Here is a 21,851-nt window from a genome sequence, read left to right as displayed (position 1 = left end):
TTGTTAGGTTCCCCAGGGGGAGTAACTGTGTCATACCCGGCCTGAGTTTTTCTCACAACACAGTCATGAATTTGATAACCAACAAGCATTATGATGAACTTTGGGTTGCTATGGAATAGTTTAGATCACCAAACTCCAGAGATGGGAGTAAGTCACATACAGTATGTGCAAGTGATGAGTTTCAAGTCACAATTTGACGACACACATTTGATGACACGATTTGACAATAAAGTTGTATTCAATTCAATTCAATTCAATTCAACAACCTTCAAGCCTCAAGTCACTGTAGCCAAAAAACAAACAAACAAAAAAAACATGAATCAAGTCATGCCAAGTCATTACTTGGTTCAAGTCGTATAAGTCATGTCTTGAAATCTTGCTCAGTCACAAGATACAGTATGTTGTTAAATAGAGGGCGGAGGGGCGTGACTATGCGAACGGAAACGCCACATTCGAAACGAATGGTAGGGCCAGTTTTTTCAAACCATCCCACCCATAATTTTGTGACTTTGATGGATTTAAATGTTCACAACTACATATTTTTTGACTGGTCCCAAACAAGTGTTTGCATCCCAAGCTAAACTGATGTTTGTTTAACTTTTTGGGTGCTGTAATGACAAATTAAGTTGTAGCTGGTGTGTCTTCATTCCGTTAGGTGCAATCTATACTATCCTATTTTTGCCAACATCATCGGCAAAATAATCCCTTCATTCAAATGAATGATTTTCGGAGTTGCTTCCATTGCTGTGAGCCTTTAGTTCGTCACTCCACACCAACAAGTGACACTGACTGAGTTGGCAGGAATTAAAACAAAAATTTTCATTAGTGATTGCATTTCTTCATAAAATGGCAAACTGTGTTAAAATGCAGATTTCAAACTACAAACAAGATGACTTGTCAAGTCATGTAGTTCAAGTGACTTTGATATCAAGTCCCAAGTCAAGTCAAGTCATTCCCAAGTTTTTTTGCCAGGCAGGTCACAAATTCCAAAAAATAGCAAATTGAGTTTCACACAAGTGAAGTCATTTAACGCGATCCTAATTAAATTAAAAAAGGAGAGAAATTATGTTATGAATGAAGTATGTTGCTCACATTTTGGTAGACAATACGCACTGCAAGAGTTGTGGGTTTTCTGGTCTTTCAGTTCTATGTCTGTTGGTTGTCACTTAAAAATGATGATTCTTTGTCAACCAGTCACTTGACAGAAGTATGTCCGGGCAAAAGACTTACTCTATGTCGGTGCTCACAATTTTCATTCATTGAGACAAGAAAAAATAATCTTTACAGAAACGAACCAGTACTTGGTCGAATCTGGTTGCTCAGATCAGAAAGACAGGAAACATGCACATTTTTAAGCAGTTGTAGCTTTGTGTGAGGGAAGTGAGCAGGAAGCAAAGAAACATGAAATGCTTTTTTTTTTCAAAACAGTCAAAACCACAGCCAGTCTTCTCTGACAGGACTATAAGCATTCAGCCTTTTAATTTCGCAATCAACACACACCTGTGGACCAAAACCCTTGTCCAATCGGTAACATTATGTTCAAACTACTGTATTTCTATTGGGTGCATTTTTTTAAACATATTAAATTGTGATGTACTGAAATATGAGCTTTGCAGTTGACCACATGCTGGGTGTATTTGTACTGGTATTATACGAGAGGTCACGCAGCATACTTTCATTTGGCTGAATACTTTGCTGTATTTAAGCCAATGTCCACAGGTGGTCCAAATCAAGGCATGGGGGAGGGGGGAAGAATCAATTGATTTGAACAGGAAAAATAATCCCAGCACGCCTTCTGAAGGTGCTTTAGTTTGCTTTTATTTAACATCCTCACTCTATCAAATGTTAATGTGAGAACAGAGAAACATTGCTATAAGGCCGGACATAAAGCGTACACAGCAGGGATTGTCATTCTCTACACATGAGTTAATCCAAACTATCCATCACACTTAAGTATGTGATGGGTTGATGGGAACGAGCATTAAATGTGGGATGCTTGCTGACACCAATCCAGAGACAGCAAATCCTTTCACTGTCAGCCACCATCACAACAGGCATCGTGCATTCTGAATGCTCGGTCCACTCGGAGAGAGAGGGACCGGAGGGAAGGTTCTGGTGCACCACTCCGGCAGAGTCAAGGGGGATGGGAAATCAGCGTGCTTCTTAATCAGGATTCAGCATTTGCCCAGCATAATAATCAGATTCGTGCTGATTTTGTTACTCTAATAGGCATCCTAGGGGGCGGTAAATTCATAGTTGAGGCGTGTGCGCTTTTTGGGGACTTTAACATTTCCTGAGATTACATTGAATCGAGTATACTGTATGTCAATTATGATATACTTGACATATACCCGGTATTTATTATAACATTTATATAGCGCTGAAAGAAATATAGACGAGAACTGAAAGATGATTCGGTTTGTATATATTTATCTGTCTGTCTGCATGGATGGATTTACACATTTTTCTCCTTTTTGCGGCGACGTGGCTCAATGCTAGAGCAGTCGTCTCCCAACCCGAAGGTTGTGAGTTCGATCTTAAACCCTTGTGACCACCTCGAAGTGTCCTTCAGCGAGATACTCAACTCTAAGTTGATCCCAATGGACCTGGCGGTGTCTTGCGTGGCAACAGCCTCCCGTTGGTTTATGAGTGTGTAATTATTCTTGTTATTCTTCTTCTTCTTTTTATTATTATTACTGGTCCACTGAAAGCGCAATATTATGATGACAAACAATGTTGGAGTATTTAGGATCGAGTACACCGGCAAACAGAGGAGTGCTCCTGCAGAGATGTTAAGAAACATGCATTCTATCGAGTGTATGAACAAAATATGGCAGCAAACATTAAGCATGATGACATGCCAAGTGGATACATATTTACCAACAATTAAATATTTCGTCAGGGATTTCATCCGTCACAATTTGCCAATTGTATCAGTTCAAGGTCTCACCACAACTGAATGCATTAGAATTTCTTTGAACTAATAATAATAATAATAATACATTTTATTTATAAGCGCCTTTCAAAATACCCAAGGACACTTTACAATAAAAAAGCGCAATAAAACCACAGATAAAATTATAAATAATAAAAAGGGATGAGTTTAAACTGGATATGCAATTTTCAATAGGTGGGTTTTGAGATGAGTTTTGAATATGGGAAGATAGTCAATATTACGGATGTCGGGTGGGAGTGAGTTCCAGGGTTTGGGGTCAGAGCGGCTGAAAGCTCTGCACCCCATCGTGCTGAGGCGGGCAGAGGTGGAGGGAGGCTGAGGACCTGAGGGAATGAGAGGGAACGGAAATTTGAAGAAGGTCCGACAGATGGGGGGGGGGGGGGGGGCAAGGTTATGGATGGCTTTGAATGTGAAGAGGAGTATTTTGAAGTTACCAGTCCAACCGGTTGAATTGGTAGCCACCAGAGTTCATAATTGGTAGGCACCAGAGTTCATAACCACATGAATCGTAACAAGGGGGGAAAACAAACAAGAAATCTGCAAACTAAATGGTGCGATTATGGAAGCAGATTCTTACATTCTTTCATGTTTCACGTTTCAACTTTTGTCATTCTGTGAAAACATTACCAAATACACAGTTGGTTTCAGTGCTGGATCCGCCAACACAGGAGCCACTGCTAAATGCTCGCAACAGGCGCCGTTGCATTGTCAGCATAATTAAGTCGTTTTTATTTTAGACTTAATAAGCGATTGAACTACATTGTGTTGGTGGCAACACATTTGTGGACCCCACAGCTAGAGACACTGGAAAAACGAGTCAAGTTTTGAGCGCACGGAATATGTATAAATCAATATGAAGTAGTACTCTTGGATTTTATCAATAGTGTTTGGACCATCCTTTCAGTTTAAAGTCACCTTCTCTGCGTGTTTTTGGCTACTTTCGTCAGTTTGTCCTGCTTGGTTAAAAAATCCCACAGTAGGATTTGATTGTGAAGTACTAAGCCAGGGGTGGGCAATTATTTTCCCGGGGGGGCCAAATGAGAAGCAGAAAATATTGTGGAGGGCCGGGCCAAAAGTTAGAAATAGATAGAAAATAAAGAAGATAGCACAATGCCTATGTATGCCAGTAATAGTGTAACATTCTCCTCCACCATCACACTCAGCACTGGTTCTCCTCAAGGATGTGTACTGACCCCCCTGTTGTTCACGCTCTACACATTTGACTGCTCTCCGACTCTTATTAGCGGTCCAGTTTGCGGAAAGTTTTTAACATGATAACAATCAAACCATTCGAGGAAATGTTCATTTACTCGAGCCACAAGCAATTCACTCTGAGCATGGAAATTGCCAGAATCGGACTGAGTAAGAATCGCTTCCTTGTTTGTCAAAGTCTCGTAGATTTGAGTCTTTCAGACTCCAGGCGTCTCCTGAATGTTTCGTACTTTGTTACCCGCTTCGTTTAATCAGATACCTATCACTTTCCCTTCCATGGTCATTACTCTCTCCCTCTTTCTTCGTCTTCCCCTCCCTCCCTGTGCTCTGCAAGTAACTGCGCCACCTGGTGTTGAAATACCTGTCATTACAAGTCCAAACGAAATGAATGCAATCAAACCTTAATTGTGCACCAATCTTCGGCGGGCCGGATTAAAAAGACCAATGGGCCGGATCCGGCCCGCGGGCCGTAGTTTGCCCACCCCTGTACTAAGCTGTCACTGCAGCAACAGCGAGCTACAATGGTTTCCCGTTGTGCTAAAACGGCCTTTCATTGGCTGGAATTTTTGGTCAAAGTGGCGATTGACACCTGATGTTGAAAGGCGGATTTGGAGAAAGTACAAGATAGGGGGTCTGAGCTGTCTATTTGTCTCGTTTGGCACTCTATAACTCATCCCCCAACTGTCACTTCCCCTCAACCATCCCATCACACCAGGGCATCTTTGTGACCCGAAGCTGATGGGCAGCTGTGTAAGACACAGTCTTGCAGTCGCTTTCCGCTTTCCTTTGTCAGCATCCAACAAAACCTAGGCCAACTGCAGTACGGTTATGCTAATGTCCCCGGCCCTGGGGCTGCCTGTAGAGGTGCCAATCTACAGGACCGTCCAAATGGGTACCAGGGGATGGAATGAAGCTTTGACTCCTGCTTGCTGTACATGTGAAGGGGAATGTAGGAGGCATACCTTTGAAGACAAACTGTTTTTTGTTTTTTTTTAAGATAAGCTTCAATCGAACTTTGGTTGGGGATACTTGGATGCTCTAAATTGATTCAGCATACTTGGGTCAGAGTTTGTGTTCTATGAAGCCCACATTCTAACCAGGGGCTTTACCACAATATACATGATAGCAGAGCTCTCGAAATACAGTTTGTAATACAAAACTTTTGTCTGACTCACATCTAGATTTAACATACATTACAAATTTAGTGCAACACATTGATGCATAAACGTTGCAAGTGAAATCATAACAACCCTACACTAAAGAGTAAGGCAGGAGTAACCAACCTTTTTGAAGCTTCGAACTACTTCTTGGCAACTGATTCATGTGAATCGCTACCAGTTTGATACACACTTTTGAAATAACAAATTTGCTCAAATTACCTTCATTAATTATATAATTAGGTTTTTTAATGACTAATAACACTAACCATTTTGATAATTTGCCATCATAATTGGGGAACAGATAAATGTCAATATACACCACACTATTTCTAGAAATCTCTGCCAATGTTCACATTTTTAAAAGCTCACTTCTAAAAAAACTGCGGAAATCAGAGTGTCCTCTTGACCACCATGTTGGGGACCCCTGCAGAAAATAGTTGAAGTGTTGAATTTGCAGACACTAATTGTTAGACAGTCCAAACTCACTATTTGTAGGATCATTGACATGACAGGTCGGGCATAGGAAAAATGTATGATTAGTAAACACCCAGATATAATGCCAGTTGCCTCATACAACATGCAATTGCCGATATAGTTTACATTCTAAATATACCCCCCAAAAATTACTGTCATGTTGACTGAAGGTGCACAACTTGTCTGTCTTTTGTAAAAAGCCCAAAAAAAACACAATCACTTTCAAATCTGTGATACATTCGGGAAGCAAAAGACGAACCGCATGATAGCAGGTTTACTTTCTGTCATGTTTCTGTTCTTGGCTTCGCCAGCAGATAGTTTTTGTTTTTGTTATTTGTTCATTGCTGACGTGAATTGAGTACTTTGCATTTCATTTGTAGTCTCGGGTTATTTTCTTCCTTGCCTTTTTACCAAGCGCTTTTGGTTAATCGTATTGTTTGTATTTTTCTGGTCCTTATTTGACCAGCGCTTTATGTTTCTAATTTGTCGGTGCGTTTTTGTGTTAAATATTTTTATTACGGAGTTTTGTCTGGCATCTACTCTTCTGGGACACAAAAGCATTATTCGGTTCGTCCGAACCGTGACACTTTCATGTCAAATAACTAGATGTATATTCTGATGAGCTCCATCCCTAATTGTTATCCCCCTCAAGATGAGGTGGCTCAGGTAAAACAGGTGGCTTTCTTAAAACCCTAAAGATCTTACCAATTGACTTAGTTTTGTTTACAGAGTTCCACAACTGATCATTTGGTATGTAAGGAGCCTAGCAGTGCCCTTATTCAACAAGCAGCGCACAGCTCTTGTAATGACACCGTAAGTCGTTGCCTTTCTGTGGCTCTACCCTTCAAGTCTCTTCATTAGTTTCCCATGTGGCTACATCAATTTGGATGAAGACATGAAAGCAAGCTGGTGGGGTCAAATGTGCAGGGGATGCAAATGTGGCGTGAGAGTGGAGAGTCAACGGCTCCAGTTTTGCCAACTGAAACAATACATGCGGTACAGTTAAAAACAACAAGGGAAAAAAAAACGTGTGTTCAAGTATGTCTTGTTACGCAGTCTTCAACATTCTGCCCCTGCCAAAGTGAGAGAAAAAAAATATATGTGACTAATGTTTGAGATAACTGTAAGTCAGGACTGCAAAGGTTAAGTCTGTTCCAAGATAGAAGGATTATTTTCTGTCCTGTTGTTTGTTTTTCCATCTGTCACTCATCTTGATGCTCTACCTCCATTTCTCCCCCCAGAGAGCAAAACAAAACTGCAGAGCGATTGTTTTGAGGCTGAGGCTTGTACCTGTTTGACTGATGAGAATCACTTTGTGACAAGCAATGGCCCTCGTGTTTGTGGCGCCATGTCTGGGTGTATTATTAGAGTTCCGGGTGTTTTTGCAATGAAACCACCCCACAGGAATGCCAATGGCAGTGTCTGGGTGCTGTTTGTGTGAGCGAAGAGTTGATTTAGAGTGTCATATTCCCGTATCGGATAATCCATTACATTTTTACCAGTTGCTGCTCCTTTTTTTTTTTCCAGAACTGCGTGCAGTGCTTGTACAAATAAGGTGTTTGTTTTAGGACTTAATATTGTGAAGCTCTTGAGATTCTCGGGTGTGTCATGTTAAGGCCAACTTTTAAAATGAAGCTTGAGTGATTCTTTGCATGTTAGTCTCATGCATTATCCTCCAGCTCCCTTATAACTCTAGAAATACACTTGCCTCTGGTATGATGTTTATGTCTACCAAAAGGTTACTATACTGTATATCCCTACCCATACAAAAATATAGGAGCTTTTAAATAGAACCTAAAAGACATTGTCAATAGAGGACATACTCTCGGATCATATTTTCTAATTTGAGCCAGGAGACCAATTGCAAACTCTCCCTTTCCTCTTGTGAATAATAGGATGTTTTTGATCAAATGTTTATTTTGTTGTGTCTGCATCAGCAGTGAGTGGTCTGCACATGTCTGCTGAAGTCACAATTTCTAATAGCAGCGCTCCCCCGGCCACACTCCAGGTTTTTATTTCATCCATTCATTTCTCTGTTTGCTATTGAGTCCACCATCTGCCTCTGTTAAACAAGAAACATACATGGATCTGCTAAGTGCTTTGGTGTTGCTTTGAGGCGCTTTATGTACACCCTTAATGTGTACAAATAGGTTGTGCTTTTTACAGTTGAATAGAATATCCTGTCATTGTACAGGAGATAATGAAATTGACTTCAGCTTCCACACACTAGTGTGATGCTTTTATTAATAATAATGTAATGTGGACACTTCTGAATGACCTTGACGGCTAATACTGTCCGAAATCTCATTTGTGTGTCACTTGGAAAATCACTGCGGGCTTTGAGATTCCGTGCCGGTTTGCCTGTCCATCCCCACGTCTGCCTTGTCTAATAGCTGATAATGTTTATTATGTTCCCATCACAGGGAGGCCTAATGATTAACGGTGGTGGATGTGTTTTGTGCAAGCGAAATCAAAGCATCCCAAACTCTGGGCTTGTCGGATCGATAATCTTCTCCTGGTGTTCTCCTTCTCCGTCATTAAACTTGAATACCATTGTTAGCGGCGATGTCGCGTCAAAGAATTACTGGCGGGGTTTGGCAAATATCTGATGCCAAGGCTATCTTTTTAGGAGTCCTAATCATGCGTATGTCTGCTTCTAGGTTTCGAGCTTCTTTATCAACCAGAAGTGGTGAGACTCTATTTATCGCTGCTTACCGAGAGCCAAAACTTCAACACCCTGGAGGCTGCTGCTGGGGCTCTGCAGAACCTTGGTGCTGGGCAATGGACTGTGAGTGCAAGGGTGTGGGGATGGTACACCAGACACCAAGTTTGTCATATTTATTTTTATAATCACATTTAGTGCTGGATGATTTTGGAAAAAAAGCATAATCACGATTGATTGAGATTGAAACCGCAATTACTAAAATGAGTATTCATAAATTATATTTAGTATTACTACTCGAAACTATCATCACAGCCTCATGCCCATTTATCCCTGCACGTTGAACACTTTATTCTTGTACACTCTATTCTTTCTGTCAAGTACAAACTGACCTTGGAAATATAATGTCAAATTCAAGCCTCTTGCATTTTCATTCTGCTACATCCACACCTTTGGTGCCTTCCATTTCAGCACACATTGAAACCTTGAATAATCATCACCCTTATCTCTTTATCATATTTATTTTATGGGTTTACACTGAATCAGGGCGGCCCGGTAGTCCAGTGGTTAGCACGTCGGCTTCACAGTGCAGAGGTACCGGGTTCGATTCCAGCTCCGGCCTCCCTGTGTGGAGTTTGCATGTTCTCCCCGGGCCTGCGTGGGTTTTCTCCAGGTGCTCCGGTTTCCTCCCACATTCCAAAAACATGCGTGGCAGGTTGTTTGGAAGCTCTAAATTGTCCCTGGGCGTGGATGGTTATTCGTCTCTGTGTGCCCTGCGATTGGCTGGCAACTGATTCAGAGTGTCCCCCGCCTACTGCCCGAAGACGGCTGGGATAGGCTCCAGCACCCCCCGCGACCCTAGTGAGGATCAAGCGGTTCGGAAAATGGATGGATGGATGGGTTTACACTGGGGTTACCTGGGATCGACGACAGAATCACACACACTACAAGATTGCAACACGTGCAAAATGGTACATTCACAATGTCGAGAACTTGTACACACGCCGCGTCGTTTGAATGTTTGAATTTCGATTAATCTTCCAGCCCTAACTACGATGGTTTTCTTTCTTTCTTTTTATTTTTATTATATTTGACAAAATTGGGACATAGTTGATAAATGTTTGGGAAACGTCCAAAAGCACTTTTCCTGTAATTGTTTAAAAAAAAAAAAAAAAAAAAAAACTAATGGTGCTCCTATTGATCCGTGGCCAGGATCAGACATTGATTCCTGATGAGATGAGAGTGCCTGGTTTGAAAGCGGCTGTGAATTATGAACTGGAAAGAGGCTATTTTTGTAGATTCCATCAAAGACGATGCTATTTTTTTAATACACGTGTATTTAGCCCACAGCAGCCATCAGGGCAGTGAGATCTTTCAGTCATATGATCTTGTCATCAGAAGACAACCCCAGCGAGTTTGTAATAATCAAATAAGTGGTTAATTTTAATTCATCGCTTATTGTCACATTTTATCCTCTCATTCGTTGCGCTGGTGTGATTCCTAGTAAAGGTGGTCATTTTGAGGACAAATCCTTTTCTCCTTTGCCCCCCCCCCCCCCCCCCCCCCCCGTGGAAGCCGATCAGCAGGTCCCCAGGTTTGATTCAGCAGCAAATAGAGCTGCTTATACATTTGTCACATCGGGCTGCTGGACTAAGCCTGTGTGCTCTCTCCTTGGGCTGATCTGGTTCTCAAAATTCAAACCTTAAACCACCTTATTGGTGTTTTCACGTGAAACTACTGCCATCTTGTGGCTCCAATCTATCTAACAGATTACTTTCCAAGGATAGGTTTAAATACAACTCTTTTTCTCTTTTGTCTTTCACATCTAATGTATCTATTATTTTACAAAAATGTCATGGTAGAATTTGGACAAATTTAAAGTCCCTGTGTTGTAGTTTGAATTAGTCGAGACGGTGTGTTTAATATATTATTGCAGTGTTGTCAGATATCCAAAGAACATTGTCCAGTTGTGCCTACAATTTTGTCGGGCACTCTGTGCCACCCCCAAAAAAGTGATTGTTCAAAGTATAACACGTGCTCATTTCTGGCCCTCTGTCCCTCCCCCAGTGGTCCAACTACATCCGGGCCACAGTGCGTAAAGAGAAAGGTCTCCCTATACTGGTGGAGCTGTTGCGCTCCGACTCTGACAAGGTAGTCCGAGCTGTGGCTATCGCCCTGCGCAACCTCTCCATCGACCGCCGCAACAAGGACCTAATTGGTAAACACTCAAGCCAGTGTGGAAGTACACACACATACTCAATACTGTGTGGATTTTGTGTCGTTTTGTTTTTCTTTTTTTTCATGTGTTTTCATGGTTGAGTAAAATGTTGGAAGATATTTTATTGATCAACAAGCAACAACCTACCTGATAATTTCTGATGAATGGCTATAAATAGACTTCTGTGTACTAAACATCGAATTGTACATTTGGAACCACATTTCCAATTATTTTTCATCGGGAATAACTTTTTTTTGTAATTATTATTTATTAATAGGAAGTTATGCAATGCGGGACTTGGTCAGTAATTTGCCCAGCGGCCAGCAGCGGCCAGCCAAGAATTTGGAGGAGGATACTGTGGTGGCCATCCTCAACACCATCCACGAGATTGTCACAGACAGTTCCGAAAACGCCCGATCTCTTATTCAGGCCCAGGCCATCGAAAAGCTCGTCGCCATCAACCGGACCAGGTGCCCTATATGTCTCTTTCTGTTCCATCAGCATGTGGATTTATCAAAGATCACACATATGAGATGGACTAAAATGTTTCATTGTGTCTTTGATACCTTTTTCAGCATAGCTCTAAAGCTTTTAAAACATTTCAGGAGGGGCTAATGCTTTTCAGTCATCTATATTCACACCACAGCTCATACATCGAGATTATGTTAACATTTGCACACCACACCAGCGCGTTCTGCATGATGGGAATTAAGCGTTTGCAAATAATCATGGACTCATTTGTGTGCAATGGAACTCCTCACTCTTCTTCCACTTTGAAAGATTGGTCAAGCTCCTGTTGGAGCTTGGCTTTTCTCACATTTACTTACATTTGACAAAACTACACATGAAGAAATGGAAGACAATTTAAATCAGTTAACATCGCAAACTAAACAATTTCAGCACACTCGTCTGATACTGTAAGATCCTCTGCCTCTTCCTCTGCCGCCAAAAACTCGATTGGCGACTAGTTGACATCACGCTCAAACCTAGTAGAGGAGTAGTTTAGTCGACAAGTCAACTAATTTCCCTTCTAGTTAGTCTGCTGTACACACCATAAAAGTCAGCAGAACTGTATATATCTATGTTTTCAATATTATATGCAGATGTTCCAAATTTGCCAAAGATTCAATTTATTGTTGACACTTTATCTTTTTACTCATAGGAAGTATTGTATTTCATGCCCATGGAGCAGCAATATATTCTCTTCTATCTTTCTCTTTCTCTCCCTCTCCCGCTCTCTCTCATGCAAACACACTCCATCCATCTGTCCAGCAATCCATCATCTTGGCAATCGTATATGAAGGGAGATATTCAAAGCAGCGTCACAGCTTTCTAAAACATTTTTACCACACTCTTCATAGATGCCCTTGTCAACGTTGAGTGTTTCTGTGACAAAGTATTGATCACACAAAGAGCCACTTTAAATGAGTAGAGACAGTTTATCCACAGACCAACTACTTATGTGTCTTTTCACATCTAATGAGATTGTGTTTCTTTCAAGTTAGAGCTTTTTTAGGTGTAATTAATGCTGGTGGTTCACAAGCATCTCATTAAAGCCTTGGAATTGAAAACAAAGTGCCTGGAGACACTCCAAGTACTAGCTCGATTGTTGGTAGCACACTTTTCATGTCACTCGGGTGGAGGTACAGTCGAGGGACGTTATGACTCTCTCTCTCTCTCTCTCGGGCATTTTGTGATTTATTTCCACTTGTTTTCTTGCCCGCGCAGCCAATCAGCCAGAGAAACAAAGGCCGCATCTCATGTGCTGCAGACCGTGTGGAGTTATAAGGAACTAAGAAATGCTTTGACAAAGGATGGCTGGAACAAGAGCCATTTTCAGGTACACCATATGTCCGTGGATGTTATCTTTCACATAAAATTTCTATGCCCTTCAAACTGAACTTAAAATTTAAAAAATATACACAAAAATCATGCTGTTACAAAATTTTATTCATCGGTTTTAGTTAGCACAATGAATTATTTTATTGATAGGCTATCTATAATTGTGCTCAGTCAAAAACTGCAATGCATCACACTGATTATTTCAAATAATTGGGTTACTTTACTGTTTACTGTAGCTAAATGAGAGTGGCAAACTAGTAACACTGTCTTTTTAAAGGCAATATGCTCGATGCGGCTCTATAACTGGATTTCATTAGCTTGTGTTGTTGTACCCAACAAAGAAACTGATGGGAGCTGATACACAGTACATCTGTAACGACCTTCATGATTGTGAATATCCATAAATTTCTCTAAGGACTTTCACCAAGTAACTGAATGGCATTTTATTTGCCCGTAAAATATGCAGTAATAATAAAATGTGGAACAACAATTCTCTTTCAGCCCATGGTGACAACAACCCCAAAAGGAACCAAGAATGGCAAACCCGGTTATGATGATACAACTCTGCCCCTTATGGAGAAGAATCAAGGTTAGACAGATCTTTTCAGATGTTCAGGATAAATATATAAATAAACAAAGCAATGACAACCACAAAAGGCTTCATGGCAAAATTAGCTGGCATTCATTTTTAATTCTCTCTCTCTCTCTCTCTCTCTCTCTCACGCACACACACACACACAACTAATCTCCATGACATATTTGAAGGAATTAAAATTGATCACGTCGAGGGTCTACTTTCTAATTTGAAGCATATATATTCAATGTCGCTGTATTGTGAACAAATCCTATTAAGAGACCGAAACTGACAAAGCGACTGTAACTTAAAGGCTCTTCATTCTAATTAAAGTCTCTGAACAGGTCATGAATATTAACTTCCATTAATTATTTTTATTAATTATTACACACACACACACACACACACACTCGCGTTGTGATCATCACTTGCAGTTCATATGCATCTGATCTGATATCAGGCAGGTATTAAGAGGTGGTTCGGAAAATGTTCTGTTGATTGTTGGACCCAAACGTTTCTTTTTCTTCTTCTTCACCTCCCCCCCACCCTAATTAATGTTAATGAAATCAGGTCAGGTGTAATGAATTGAAATTCTGTCTCAACAACACAAAAATCTGAATACTTACTAATTAGTATTTATGGCAATGTGGTGGACACTGGCCGAGCAGCAAACATCGCTGACAGAGGAGTCAAAAGAATTGTAGGAATGTTGCTTCAAATCTTAATCCTTACTGCCTTCTTTTTTTGCATCGAATCCATCCATCCATATAGGTCGATGTGAATCATAGCCTACCCCCGCGCTTATCGGTCACCAACCGAGACCTATTTCTTTGAAAAGCATCATTTTGGCTCACTAGCTTGTAGGTACGCATATAGCACGTGTACAAAGAGCATATGAGTGGCACCCGGAAATGTGGTGGTGATGGTATAACAGCGATGGAGGAGCTGGGTCCCGGTAAAAGGCAGACTGCATTATTGTCATCAGGCAGAGTGCCAGCACCACTCAGACCGCTCTTTTTTCCCCTTCACCCTTCTCCATTTAAAGCGAATTCGACATTCCCTTGAACCATTGCCAAGAGGAGGATTTTGCTCTAAAAGTCAAAAATCGTGATCTCAACATGGTGGCTGCATGTGGGTCTATAGGTGTGGTGCTGATTGCTGCTGTGTGTAGGGCCCCTCTCTCGATAAGATGTTTGCATAGTCTGGGCTACCCAAAAATAAAGGGGTTCACTACACTCTCACAATATCATACATACAGCAAATCTGCTCTTCTTTGTTGGTTAAACCTGTGTTTAAACATTTTTTTAAATGAAGATTTATCTACCTTCCATCCTCCCTGTTCTCCTGGATGATGAGTATAGTCAAATCAAACATTTCATTTCCAATGTAAATATGGAACTCACATAAGTATGTTTTCCATTTCGTGAGAGCTCAGTGTAATATCTTTAAATTGAGTGCATGACCTAAAAGGTTAAGCATAATGTTGAGCCAACCTATTTCCACCACGTAGAAATAAGTGCAAACATTGCGTGCTCGGGTAGTTTCACCTGATCATCACATCGAAACAGCATGATAATCACTTGTTTAAGTGTGCCGGCTGCTTGGTTTTGAAAGTACACCGTCTCATCCACTGAATGCAGCAAAGATACCAAAGTGTTTGAATATTCTCACCGAATGGTCCAAATCATCTGTGCATTATTTCTAATGGTTTCAGTGACTGATTAAAGGGGGTGTCAAACTAATCTTATGTCGCCGGCCAAATTTTTTTAGTTACCATTTCCCTTGGAGGGCCGTTACGACTGAAACCATATTGAGAAATCAAGAATAACGGTTGATTAAACTCCTGTTTAAGTTCCTATCGTGAGGGGGTTGGTAACAAGTAAATGCTTAGAATATCTCTCTTATTTATAACATATGAAAGTTAACATTTTTGGTAGACATTTTAGAAAGCATCATGGAAGTTGACATGTTTGATCTGCTTTTGCGGGCCACGTAAAATGATGTGGTGGGCCAGATCTGGCCCCCGGGCCTTGCGTTTGACACCAGTGGATTAAATGATTCCTCGATGCCAAATAATAATCATGCTCAAAATGGATGCCCGGTGACCTTCTTCTACTGAAAAATGAATCATCAGGATTTCATTTGAAATCTCACAGAAAGTTTGTGTGACGACGCAAAGCCTCGCCTTGCTCGCAGCACGTTGCTCAGGCATGGTGGACACGCTTTCTGCTGATAATAGTGTAGTTTGCCGTAATTTCAAAGCGGCTATTGATAGAGGATTGGGGTCATTCCTGCGAAGCATTTCGTAGTAACCCTATAACTAATGATGACAGAAAATGGCCTTTTGTCAGTCAATAAATAAATAAATAAATACGGCAGGGACAAGAGAACCGGTCCATGGAAGATTGATATGGGAAAAAAAAAGGAGTAAAAAATCATAAAACATTGCGCTAATTAAGTTGTAGTAGCTGTTGTGGCGACCTTGACATTGTTATAAGCCCATGTCTCATGTCCAAAGTATACTGTACAACAAAAGCAACTGAATGCATCATTTGTGCAATGGCGTTGACCACCTTTCTCCGACCTCATTAGATGGTTACTCCAGCATTGACCAAAGGGACAAAGACTGCAAATACAAGACAGGCGACAGTTCAGTGGACCTGACAGAGCGGGAGCCATTAAAGGTACCATCAGAACGTGTTTTGTCTCCTGGGGGATTGAGGGCATTGAGGACCAAGTAACGATGTCTCATTGAAATATTCTCACGTCCTTCTCTTCCTCCCTGCTTCGTCTCTCACTGGCTCTCTCTTTTGCTCTCTTTCTATGTTTCTACTTGTCCTCACTGGAGCACTTTAACCTGATAGATTCTTTCAAGAGGATGAAATTGTCTGATTGCTAGGATTGCATGATACTTGGAAAAAAAAACGTGATATGCAATATGGGTGTTCAATATTGTGAAAATGATATTTAACATACAACTAAAGCAATCACATCTATATTATGTAATGAAAGAACTCGTCTTTGCGATACGCATATTGCATGTGACATCGTTGTGACGTCGCTTTTTTTTTTTTCTCGATATATTGTCCAACCCTAACGTTTGCAGCTCAGGGCTGTGGATATCTTCAGATCTGTGAGCCATTACAGTAGTTAATTAAGTGGAAGCTTTTGCAGTCTGAAGTAAGCTTGCATTGATTAAAATGGCTGCCGACAACTGCCTCTCATGGCAACAACCGGATCCTTGGCAATAAGAAGACTGAGGCTATAACAGATGTTTGTCTGACAATAATGCCAACTTAAACGTGCCAGTCAAGATTATCTAATTGCTGTCGTCGTCCATGAAGGTAGACTGATTATCTTTTATGTTGAAGCAAAATAAAATAATTTCTTTTGCTTTGGAATGGGATGATCAAAATTGTAGCTTTTTTTTCTGACATAATGGACCACACAAGTTCTGAAAACATAATTATGTTTGTGTACTGGCAATTTGAAATAACACCCTGTTTTGGAATAAAGGGATGGAAATTCTAACGTTTTATTTTTTTTCATCTGATTCATTGATTAAGCGACAAAATAAACAGCAAGTTAATCAGTATAATAAAGCAAAGCAACAGCACGGTTTTTGTGCCAATAACGTTTAACTCTCACAGGTTTTCCGGATAGCAGTGCAAATTGTATGTATTAATACTAATCTCTCCTTCTTTCTTTTGCATGTTGGTCCTGTATGTTTTCTTTCCCTTTGTAAGTTGTGTACAGCAGGAAATTAACACTGGCTTCTCTGTACTTGGCTGCATGTGTATATTTGAGTGTATTGGTCCAATGCATTGACCTCCTTTTTTTTCGCTTTCTGTTTTTTTTTTTTTTTGTTAACCCGTCCTATTGCACAGAATGACACAAGTAGGAAACACTATATCAGGAGTAACAGGCCTGGGGTCAGTCTGGTGGACGCTTGTGATGTTAAGCCACAGCCTGTTGATTCCTGGGTCTAAATGCATGCATGGTAGGTCTGAAAAAGAAAATCACGACGTAACCACCCTCACCCCTGAGTTGGACTTGAGCGGTCCTTATTCATTCTTCGTTTGTTCCTGAATTCCATCTAATTTCCTCTCACATACGCATCATGTCTTGCAGAGTCTCTGTCACTGAGCACCGTCATTTAATGTGTCACCCGGTTGGACTGTATGCACACAGCTCACTGATTTCACTCTATAAAATGTGTTTTAACCGCTTAAGAGTTTTATCATTTACAACCTAAAGATGCTACACATAATTTATACCAACCTAGCATGCTAGATCCAGGTACTATGTAACAACACTCAACAAAGAGTAGCTCTCTAACAACAAATCATTATGTTAACAAAATAGTGCGGATGTTCGTGCTCCAAAAGTGTGTTGCTGCAGAGACAGAAAATAACGTAAAAAGGACCAATGTATTAAAGTTAGGCACGCCACTGCAAGGGCACTGCGCGGGCAAGTACTTCCTGTACTACAAAGACCAAGATTCCTTGCAGATCGAGCAAGACCATGCGCAAAACCCAAATCAATGCCTCGTTCAAATCGCGTTCACGTGAGCGAATATTCGGGTTAGAAATGGGGTAGCCCTGGGGTCTTATTCAGGTGTTATTGACAGCATGTTAAGATTGTTATTGTGTAGGCCTACACATGAATAATTTCATGAAACTACCAGTAGCAAAGAGAGGGACAGCTTTACACAGATAATACTGATCAGTTTTGAGAGGTAAGAGGTAGTCATTTAAAAAATCGGTTTATTATTTTGGCTGTGTCTGTTTTGAACTGAATGACAACTTTATTTTGTGACTTATTTAGCTAAAAACTATCACTATGATATACTACCTACAAGACCAATATTTGATGCAGCTCTTGAAACCCATTACATGTTGTGATTTCCTTAGTGTGTGTCCCTTTTAGTAATGCACTTTTGTTACTGACCCAATTTTGGCACCTCAGGGAGCCACAATTCAGCATTAAAAAAAAAAACGGGACCTCTCTGCTCTGGAGAAGGTAACCCGAAGTAGAGAGGTTTTTGAATCTGATTGCAATTCAGCAGCTGCTGCCTGTTTGAAATGTGCACAGAGATCCACTCGCTACCTCCCTTGACAGCCTTTGGTGAAATTGGTGACAAAATGATGAAGGGGGGATCATTTGTCAGCAGTCCACGTGGATGCTTCCGAGGCACCCTAAATCAAAAGACCCAAAAAGAATATGCACACACCCATTGTGAGAGTCACATGATTAATTACTCTCCTACACACACACATGCACGCACACAGAACGATAGAAAAAGACCTGCACATAGAGTGACTGCCATTTTCATGTCCTCGTGTCCCACTTGTTGCCACAGTGTTAGTCTGTGTTTTACTCTCAGCATTATCTTTATTTGTGCCTCATTCTGTCTACTGACCACTGACTCACGTGTCCGAAATTTCATGTCTGACCTTCATTTTTATTTTTTCGCGACATGACACATAAAGGCCACATCGTCATCTATTCTCTCTGTATTTTGTTACATATGTCCATCTTCATCCTACTGTATCACAAAAAAAAAAAAATATATATATATATATACAGTAGCGGTGGTATCAAAAATAATGTTAATGTTAATAATAACAATGAAGTGAAAAAATAATAATACTATTATTATATTTTTTTTATATATTTTTTTTATATTTATATTTTCTTTATATAGAGTCTCCCACGAGATCTTCAACCTGGTCATCACCCTAATGATGGAATGATTTGCCACTCTCATTTGTCCTCCGATACAACTCTGAAAGATATGCACAGAGTGATTAAAAGTATCTCTTGAACCCCCATGCCAGTTAATGGACTAATGAGTTTGATAATATTTGAACTTAACAAAGGATGCTGTATTTATATATAGTGCTTAAAAAATATCTGATCACCGCCACCTGTATATTATAATATTGCCTTGGTGGAATAAGGCTGATGACACTTTGACGTCAAGTTCAACAAATAGCCGAGGGCGGTAGAAAGTCAAAATGGCAGCCCCCTGCACTGGATGAAAACAGGTGGATTCATCTGTTTAATTCTTATTCCACCACCGCAAGATACGGTGTTTAGACTAGTGGGGGCATAGAACCTATTGTTGCTAAACTAAAAATAAAAAAATAAAAATATTTGTTTACTTGAACTCCTCTTTAAGCCATCTATATGTTTCTCCTAATATGTTTCTTCTTGTTTTGTTGATGCACTGCAGGCTTAAAACAGCGACAGAGTGAGACCGCAGGAGGATCTCTCACATCACCACTGCCATTTCAGACGGAACTTGTTTGGAGTAGAACTTTGTACAGATTGAGGATTAGAAAAAAATAGTAACAATCACGATCGGAACGACGACTACCCAGCAGCAGCCAGCAGTTTTGCTTTTCAAAGAAAAAAAAGATAACAATGAAAAAAGATATGGAGTGACTATTTCTACTACTTTTACATTTCTACATTCCCACTGGACAGCATGTGAATTCTACAGTGTTGACCTTAGTTGTGATCTACAGTTGACATCCAGGCATTCAAGGTTGACAATGGCAATGGATGTGAGATTGAGACGAGGGGACGACAAAGGGGAAATGAAGGTGTGTTGAAAGGAAACAAGTGACAAGGAGGAATACTTTTGGTTTGGCTTTATTTTAAATCTGGCCGTTTCAGAAGTGGTGGTATGTTGTCAGTTATTTCAGTTTGTTGTGTGAGTTTAGTATTTTGGATGTGGGCTGGTGCGGGTTGATTGATTAATATGTCATTGGATGTTAGTTTGGGTTCAGGCGGGGGTGTTAAGGGAAAGAAAGCTGAAGCATCGTGGATAAACATGCACCCCAAAATTCATCAACCCACACACAGCTCATTTGGTTCACCGTGTTGCAAGAAAGCTGCACTGGAATGCTTTGGAAATACGAGGTTTGATTTAGAAAGGGAGGATTCTGCAAGTTGTGCTCTGGATAATAGAAGGTGATGGTGAGTGGGCAACGTATGGAGCAACATCTCAACAACTGCTTGATGTAAATGAACAACACCTGCACAGATGTTCGTCACCATGGTAGGAAAGCAGTCAGCTTGACAACACAGTCTCTCGGGTTTCCTAATCAATGACTCTCTGTTTTATTTTTATGAAAGGAAATAAGGCTTTTTTTGTCTATAAAGATATTTCTTGGTGGCGAGAAGACAGAATATAATTATTTTGTTTAAAGAAAAAAAAAGATCTTAACCCATTTTCTGATCTCTTCATATGTTATGACCACATTACTTGGAAAACACATTGGATCGGTGTGCCAGTTACATAGGCCATCACTTATTTATATATTGTAAGCAAAAAGGATTTTAACAATGATTGCAGTGTTGTTTCATGAGACCAAAATACAGGTTTTATGAGTCAAGGGTCGGAGGTCATGAAATGAAAAAGGTTATAAATACAATTTTTGCTATTCCTTCATTTTTCTTCCTACTGTGTTACAATCAAGCACTCCTGAGTGCTTCTTGAAGTAAAATATTCTTGTCAGCATGAGAAAAGTGTACAGATGTTCATATTCTTTTTAAGTGCCATGTTTTTTTCTGTTTTTGTGATATCAACTAATCCATCGACATGGAGCAAAAGAACAGCAGAATGGATACAACTCTTTAATGGCAAACTGAAAGGTCACACTGTATAAAGTCAAGGACAGAAAAAAAAAAAGAAGTCATAGTATATATTTTTTACAAAGTTTCAGGGTGGACAACGTTGACTTGAAAAAAAAACAGAGTGACATCAAGTAAATTTGCCATTTCCCTCGTGCTTGGTAATACCACACACAAACATCCATGCTAGTGTGTTCTCCAGCGTCAGTTTCTCTGAGTCAGCACATACCGGAGACGGAAATTCCGCATCACTCGTGTCCTCCTGGCAAATGGCATGTGCCTGCATTGATGTTTTTCTTTGTGACGTGATTTTATAAAAGCTTGCGTTTACACAGTGTTTACAAAGGTGTGTGTTGTGGTAAAATTCAATAAACTACAAATAAATGTATAACTCTTAATTCCAGAGGTTAAAAACATATACCCTGCATTCTTTTTTTTTTTTAATGTCCCCCCAAAACTGTGTTTCCATTGGACTGTACTGAAGTATCTTGGGGGGGGGGGGGGGGGGGACATCACGGGCTGTCTCTGACTGCCTCTGCAGCACCGCAACCAAAGGAATTGTATTTAACATTCATTAAAAGAGTTTATTGGCTTTCTGGTTGTGTGAAACAGTGATCAAGTGAAAAGCCACACAACTGGACTGTTAAATACAAAAAGACACAGGCACACGTTGAATCAATCGTCCCTGTGTGGACAGAACTGATTCAAGTTTGTCAAAATCAGCGTACATCTCAGTAGCCAACGTGTTGTATGCCTATCATGTGCCTTAATCTTTTTCCATGCTAGATAAAAATGTGTGTTTTGTATGACGTTATTCCTCCCCTCCAACTGCCAGATTTCCAGAAACTGTCGGCCTCCCCTATGCCTCCTTCCATCACGCGCTTGTATTGTTCTGTCTCCCACACCTTCCCAAGTAATTTAGATCGGCGTTGGGTTTCTGCCTTGTAATAGAGTGTATAATAAACGTTTACAAAAGTGCAAAAGTTAGACTCGTTCAAGATGATTTCGGGTTTTTCCCCCCCCCTAGAAGAGTTCAGTTGCTAAAACTTTAGTAGCCAGCATCAGCGATGCCACAGTGACAGAATGTATTACTTTAATTTTACTAATAC

The 21,851-nt window shown here is 40.4% G+C and overlaps 1 protein-coding gene across 6 annotated transcripts in view; it reads left to right on the top strand.

The window, feature by feature from the left end:
* arvcfb (ARVCF delta catenin family member b) overlaps positions 1-21,241 on the top strand; it is a 92,987-nt gene extending 71,746 nt beyond the window's left edge. For 5 of the 6 annotated variants that reach the window (XM_086111046.1, XM_086111042.1, XM_086111040.1 and 2 more), the window contains 8 exons: positions 8,463-8,590; positions 10,532-10,682; positions 10,960-11,152; positions 12,411-12,522; positions 13,026-13,113; positions 15,691-15,782; positions 16,986-17,098; positions 19,337-21,241. In XM_086111046.1, coding sequence (XP_085967172.1) covers positions 8,463-8,590; positions 10,532-10,682; positions 10,960-11,152; positions 12,411-12,522; positions 13,026-13,113; positions 15,691-15,782; positions 16,986-17,087 — 866 coding nt within the window. In that variant the 3' untranslated portion in view covers positions 17,088-17,098; positions 19,337-21,241. The remainder of the gene's footprint in view (positions 1-8,462; positions 8,591-10,531; positions 10,683-10,959; positions 11,153-12,410; positions 12,523-13,025; positions 13,114-15,690; positions 15,783-16,985; positions 17,099-19,336) is intronic. The other variant, XM_086111045.1, reaches the window with a different exon arrangement.
* The last annotated feature ends 610 nt before the right edge of the window (positions 21,242-21,851 follow it).

The sequence above is a fragment of the Hippocampus guttulatus genome, chromosome 5, assembly GCF_054856545.1.
Source record: "Hippocampus guttulatus isolate MCC_2025c chromosome 5, RoL_Hgut_1.0, whole genome shotgun sequence".
In the NCBI taxonomy this organism is placed as follows: Eukaryota; Metazoa; Chordata; class Actinopteri; order Syngnathiformes; family Syngnathidae; genus Hippocampus; species Hippocampus guttulatus.
This window is presented reverse-complemented; position numbering and strand designations above follow the sequence as displayed.